The 7596-nt window shown below is 31.4% G+C and overlaps 1 protein-coding gene across 1 annotated transcript in view; it reads right to left on the bottom strand.

Moving 5' to 3' along the window:
* The window catches only part of EYS (eyes shut homolog), a 1254974-nt gene extending 1247647 nt beyond the window's left edge, over nt 1-7327 (bottom strand). The window contains 2 exon segments of the mRNA XM_040983150.1: nt 3147-3260; nt 6583-7327. Coding sequence (XP_040839084.1) covers nt 3147-3260; nt 6583-7327 — 859 coding nt within the window.
* Between the last annotated feature and the right edge of the window lie 269 nt (nt 7328-7596).

Here is a 7596-nt window from a genome sequence, read left to right on the forward strand (position 1 = left end):
CTATAACTGTAGAAGGAAAAGAGTGAAATTTTGACAATAACAATTAATTGAATAATAATGACCCTAAATTCTCAGAATTTGTATAAATTATTACCTTATGAGTTAGAGAAATTTAACAATCTGTAAATAGAAGCACAAGAAAAATTTCTGCTCACTATAGTATTGCCAACATAAAAATAGAAACTACTAAATCAGAGGAGATAATATCTATGAGGGTTAATAATGTAAACGCTGAATTTTATGAAAAAGAAAAACCAAAAACTGACAAAATTATCCCAATATAAAGCAAAAACATGATTAAATTTACCCAAATATAAGTAGAAAAGAGATACTAATAATTTGCAGGGAATAAATCAGAAACCCTCGAGAAATCAACTAACCAAAAATGATAGGTTAAAGATTTCTTTTATGCTATAAAAATTTTAAAAATGAGAGAAAACAAATTATCACAGCATGAATTAAGTGAGTATAACTCATATACTGCAAAAATTAGATGAGTAATTAAACAATATTATGAATATCATAGCAAAAGTGCAATAACAAATGTTAGTCTGATGAACAAAACCCCTTAAAAATCACAACCTCCCAAATATGGCATAACTCAAAAGTTTTCTAATAATCAATATCATAATAGAATGAATATTCTAATGAAAGACATTGAACATTTATACAAGAAAATGTGTAGAGTCTATTACAAAAGCAAAACTCATTATAACAATTATATCTCACTTTGTAAAACATCTGGAAAACTATGACATATCATTCAAACTGAATATAGGTAAAATTTACAGCAAAATATTAACAACTAAGTATAGAAGCATATGAAAGCTGTAATGTATCTTGTCCAGTTGAAATTTATCCCTAGGATGCAAGGCTGGATTCCATGGTTCAAACATGCAAATCTCCAATGAGGAAATACAAAAAGATTGCTTTAATAGGTGTACAAAAGGAATTTGAGAAAGTATGCCATTAAATTCTGCTTAAAACTACTGAAGAAATTGTGACGGAAATAGCCCTTCACTTGATAAAGCACTTTTGTGTAAAATGTATAGTTAATTTTCTACAGGTGAAATATTGCTATAATTTTCTCTTAAGAAAACTGGGAATGCGTTTTGATGTGGCACTGTGGGTAACTGTGAGAGCAGCATCCCATATGGTCATTGGTTCAATTCTCAACTTCTTCAATTTTCCCTAACTCCTAGATAGTTAATGTGCCTGGCTGAGTAGCAGAAGATGGCCCAAGTGCTGGGGAGTATATCCTTGCTGAAGATTTGGAAGAAGATTCTGGCACCAGGCTTCAGACCAGTCCAGCTTCAGCCTTTGCAACTATTGGAAGAGTGAACCAGTAGATTTTTAAAAATAAAATGCAATAGTGCCAGTATAATATAATAATCAAATACAAACTTGTGCATACTTCTATATGGAATTTAAAATGCCCTTATTTACAGAAAGCATATTTTTGAAAACATTAAAGAATCTTGGAAGATGTAAGTGCCTTAGGCAGTTCACAAAAAACAGCGTGACCTGATAAAGTAATGATTAAAAAGTTTATTCTATTATAGTTTAATAATCTGTGATTTCTTTATGATTTACTGTACAGCATGAAATGAAAATTTTTCCTCCATCATTGCTTGTAGCTGTTGTCTGTATTCATGCAAAGTATTTTTGCCTTTATATGTTAATATTATTCTGTGAAGTGTTAAACCATTTATAATGTATATCTGAAATATGTTATCTCACAAGTTAAAGTAGGGAGAAGGAAGCAGGAAGTGAGGAGAGAAGAAAGAGAGGAAAGAAAAGCATATCATCATCTTAGAATCACAACCACAAACCACATTGAATGTCAAATGTCAATTAAAATAATGAAAAAAATTTAGTCAAAAGAAATACTTAGTAGAGCTATATTATGCCTTCTCATTGAATGATATTAGTTATAACTGAATAAATAAATATTTCAAATATTACAGTTATAACTGTTTTTTAGCTGTTACTTTGGCTTAAAAATGTAGAGGCTTAGAAGATAAACATCCCAACCATCATTCATATGCATGCTTTGATTTAACAACTGAATCCAAACATATTGAACACATTAATAATAAAAAGTATTTTTAAAACTTTTATTTGAAAAGGAGTTCATTCTTTCACTCTGCTTTATAGGAACCAAAATTTTTTGTCTTGAAAAAATAACTAGTGAACTACACCAAAATTCAAATACTTTGCAAGCCAGGTGGTAAGCGATATAAGAAAAGCTTTCCGAAACTCCCATTCTCTGGAACTTGATAGCAAGATACACTTTCACTTATACAAAAGAAAATATTAGGTGTCTACATGCAGCTGAAATACATCTCCAACACACATTTTTGAAAAAGGAGAATTAAATTGAGAGCAAGCTGTATTTCCAAGAAATGGTATGACAAAACCTTTATTTTTTTTTTCATATAAGCAGTAACTTTATTATTAATGAATATGAATCAATTCAAATATATCATAATGAGAAGACATCACTTAAAATAATGACCAAAATTCCAGGGAAAAGGCTGTAATAAGAAACATAAAATTTTGTATGAGGAAAATTCTATACCTCTGTTAAAAGATACACTGAATTCCAAACAATTGGCAGATAAGTAGATGCACCATCATAAATATTTTAATTCTCCCAAAGTTAGTCTATTCATTTGTTAATCCTAGCAAAAACACCAACAAGGACAAAACCTTTCATTGATGAACCATTTGACCAATTTTTAAGAGAAATCTTGATTTAAACAGGGTTTTCATTTCAGCATATTCAACTCATTTGAGATGGAATAAAAATTTTTGAAACTATTTATTGACATGTTATCTAAAGTCCAACCTGGGCATAATTAGATAAATTATGTGTAAACAGTGCACATTATTTCTAAAAATATGTGACTACTTCAGAAAAAAATTTTATCATGGTGAAAAAATGTCTGAAAAGGTGTTGAAATGTATTTTGCAGAATATTTTGCAGTGTAATAATTTGATTGTATTAACAGAACCAAATCATTAAATTCTTCCATAAGGAGTCACAGTACATAATCTCAAAACTCAATAGGAAATTAAAGCATTTCTAATTTACTTTAAAATAAATAAGAAAAATATTAAAAATTATATCAAGTATATTTTACCTGAAATCTGTTCATCACATTCATAAATGAGACTCTTTTCAGTAATACTGGTGCAGTTTCCATGGAAACAGATGTGTGATTGATATTGGCCAATTATTTCCAAATGATTTCTGCCTATCAACATGAAATTAAATCAGTATCCATAAGATAAAAAAGTATTTACATTGAATATAAACAGTTAATTATGACCATTGATTTCCCCAGTACTTTAATTATGAATAACCAAAATTTGAGAATATATAACGCTAACTATGAAAGTATCACATATTAAAGTAACAAATTAATTTTGCTACTTTCCATAAGTATTTTTATTCTAAGTACATAGTAAAATAAAACTATATCCTTTCTGATGATTGATATTTGACCTTTAGTCTGTTTTCATAATTTGAGTATTTAATCTGTCAATATGGAAGATGAGTATACTTACTTCTCCTGAAATATCAGGTTCTCTAAATCTTACTATATTTTATATCCTAGCTCTGTGCAGCATATTTATTTTTATACACATATTAATTTTATAATGCCATTAATAGATGAATGTGCATTGCAGAAACTTCCAAGTAGGAGCAAACAAATATTACTAGAAAACAATGACATTTTTATAATAATATCTTTGCTCTCCCATTTAATTGAGATCTTAAATATTAGTACTACTTTATTATTATAATTTATGAGCTTCACATTGATTAAATTTTTAATGTTTGTTCCAGTAAAACAATGTAATGACACAATGTAATGAAAATACGGTTGTGTTGTAAAATGTTCTCCCAATACAAAAAGCTATATTAACACTTGAATGTTCAATAGCGGACAATCTATTTCTGACTTAGCTTAATTGTGACTATCAAAATGCATACATGAAATTTACACACCTGATTTCTTAGAGAACTACTGTATTTGAAGATATAATTCTTACATAAGTAATCAAGCTGAAATAAAGGGCAGCAGGGTAGATTCTAACTCAGTATGACTGGAATCTTATGATAAGTGAAAACATGAACACAGAAACAGAGAAGAGAAAGTTAGGCCCAGGAACAAATGGAAGTCTATGAACTATGGAGAGAGGTTTGAAGGAAAAAAGTCGGTCTGCCAACATCTCATTCTTGCAATATTATCTTCCAGACTATGAGCAGAGAAGCTTCTGTGATTCAGGATGCCCAGTCTCTGGTCTCTTGCTTTGTAAGCCATTGCAAACTAATAGAGTGAGCAGAATGAATTTCTTTAGTAATTCAATAAGCAAATTTCTACATTTTTGTATTTTCTGAGATTTCAGTGTAGAACTGCTTATAAGTTGGGCAGCATAGTGGGCTGGTATTTTATCAATGCTAATATTTGGAGATCTTGTTGTGTTTAAAGTGTATTAATTTTTAAGCATTCTGATTGTGTTTTTAATAAAAAGCAAATAAATGTTCAGTACAAATTATACCATTTCATGATATTACTATAAAAACAGTAATATAATATTAAATAAAATAGGGATGTATGCATGCTAATTCACACCACGGTATACATGGCTGAAATTTCTAGCCAAATGTTCCTGAAATATACAGATAGACTAAAATGTATCCTTCAGAAATTCTTGAATTGCCCTTCTTATTCACCCAAGCCAACAAATTAAATGCTTTCCCATTTCTTCTCAAAATAGCCTCAATATTAATTATCTGACAGATCTCAGGATGAGCCAGGACTCTTCTACCAGTAGTCATGTGAAAATTGAATTGCAGTCACAGAGAGATGTTCAGCAGAGATTGCTGAGACAAACTTTTGTAATGTCCTTGATATAATTCCCAAATCTAAAATTATTCTTCGAAGTATTCGCTTACATGAGCTGTGGGGAGCCTACAGTGACTTGCTGTGGTCTTCCATCAAATCTGATACCATGACCTCTTCAAAGCTTTTCAAAGGACTCAGTCCCAGGACCATGGGAGAGAAATCCCTTTGAAGTCTCCAGAATTTTTTCTAATAAAATTACAGCTATGTACTGAGTGTCAGCCACATCAGACATTTTTTGCTGCTCGTTCTTCTTCCTTTCTCATGACCAAAGTGCTATCATTCTTATGAGTTTTCACATACTGCTGTTACTTATCATGTCAAATATTCTCCTCTCTTAGATCATCATGATCTCACACATTTCTCTCGCACTTTTTCACGCCCAGTTTGTGGAACTCCTGTTCAAACGAATTATTTTATTCATAACCACAAATTAAACATGTCCTACACTTTAATATTGCTTCCTTCACTTCAAATTTTCTTGAATTTCCCCTCGTAAACTCATTAGCTTGCACAATATATATTTCCTTTAGCTCTCACTATCGCCATAGGTAATAGAAAATATCTTAAAAGAATTTACATCTGATCATAAGATACCAGTCATATTGCATTACGATCCACACTAGGGGCCTTTTTAAACCTTTATTACTTCTGTAAGGATTTTGTCTTCAGTATGATAGCACTCAGAGATACTTGGAAATTAACATTTCAGCATGAATTTACAGTGCTTTCTGATGACTATTATTCTGGCTTCAATACCAACTTGTCTTACTTTGTTCCCTCATCATTGTCCATCAATTATCTTAACTACCTTTTAATTATATTATTCTATTTCTAATTTTTTATGCTAGTGTCCATTGGTAATACTGCACCATCACTTATAAGGAAAATTCTTCTCAGGTCACAATTACTTTTATCTGTCTAACTGACCAAGCAGCTTTAATGCTATCTCCCCAATCATATAAATCTTTAACCTTCTCAATTCATATGCATTCTTCATTTTCACATTTTTACCCAATATCACAAGCTTAGAAATGCCAATCAATGATTACAAATAGCTACAATGCTCTTATAATCTTTTTGAATGTATGACATATTAAAAAGCCAATGTTGAGAAAGATGTGAAAACGGCACATCAGCCTGAAGTATACGCATTCTAAGAAGTCAGATTAACATGTAAAATAATATTTCAGGGAATGCTCAAGGGGATTTCAACACATCAAGAATGTAAACTTAGCTCAATCAATGAAATCTAGATTTTTTTGCTTGTTTTTAAGAATTTCATTTGAAAAACAGAGGGACAGAAAGAAAAATTTTCATTCATTGGTTCACTCCTCAAAAGTCTGTTAATAGCCTTGGCTGTGTTGGACTGATGTCGGGAATCTGGACTCCATCAGGTTCCATGTAGCTGATAGGGTTCCAGGTATTCGACCTTTCATCTGAATCCTAGATTGACATTAGCAAGAAGTTGAATCAGAAGAGATTCAGATTGTCACAGGATATGAGTATGCCAAGCAGTGACTTACATGTTATGCAAATGATCACACATAAAGTTAAAAAAATGTAACTAGCTTTTTTGGAAAGCAAAACTTTATACATTTGTTTACATATGCTAGTAAAATTGTGAGTTTCTTTTTTTCAAAGCTTTTTTACAAAGCAACCTTACCTGTAAATGTTAAAAGGCAAATACATTCACAGCCTTGATTATTCAATGTTCCTCTTGTTTCATTGTAATTTTCATTAATTTTACATGGTTTATAACAACATGCATCAAGTTTCTCACAGTATTTTCCAGAATATGGAGGTTGACAATGGCAGCTATATGACTTGCTCCAAATTTCACTAAGACATTTACCATGCCCAGAACAAAATTCTAGGCCTAGGGATTCTTGGCAAAACTGTTGTTTTACTGTCACATTTAGTCGAAGTCCCATCTGACACAGTGATGGACCACTTGTCACTACTGAGATAAAATAATGAGTTCCAATATCCAGCCACCGAGAATTAACTGTGTACATGCCTTTTAGTTTGCAACCGAAAAGTAACTGATCTTCATTCGTGCTATTTTGCTGACAACTGATGAACGATGCTTCAGAAACATTCATCAAATTTAATTCCAAAAGAGATGGTTCAGTAGAAATCACCAGGATGTCCCCTGATTGAATTTGCAAAGGACATATCTGGGGTACAACTTTATTGTCTAACATATTTGTTTTAGTGTTCATGTCCAAACCCCAGCAGTCTTCGTAGAAGTCCATGCAGATATTTTCTCTTAGTGTCCAATTTATAATATATGATGCGGGCTGTGGATGCCATTCTTGAACCAATGGAGGTTTGCATGTTGCTTTCCCATTTACAGAGGAGATGTAAAGAACCAATAAACTCAGAACCAACATTGATTTGTTCGTCATTTTGTAGAAATTTTATTTTACAGTCTATCATTAATGTGTCTTCAAGAATTGCTACTAAACCATATTTCGATTGTTACTGAATATGTCCAAGCAGTTTTTGTTGTTCAGAGACTCTTGGGAGTTTGCATATTTTCTATTTCCAAAATGCAAGGTACTATGATGAAAGTGGGATCTGATCAATAATGGGTCTTCATGGTTCAAATAATCCTTTAAACAGAAAAATATACAGTCAGTTAAGCTTTTCCTAAGCTCTTCAATGAAATAGAAAA

The sequence above is a fragment of the Ochotona curzoniae genome, unplaced genomic scaffold (genome assembly GCF_017591425.1).
Source record: "Ochotona curzoniae isolate NIBS_2020 unplaced genomic scaffold, NIBS_Ocur_1.0 contig_3819, whole genome shotgun sequence".
In the NCBI taxonomy this organism is placed as follows: domain Eukaryota; kingdom Metazoa; phylum Chordata; class Mammalia; order Lagomorpha; family Ochotonidae; genus Ochotona; species Ochotona curzoniae.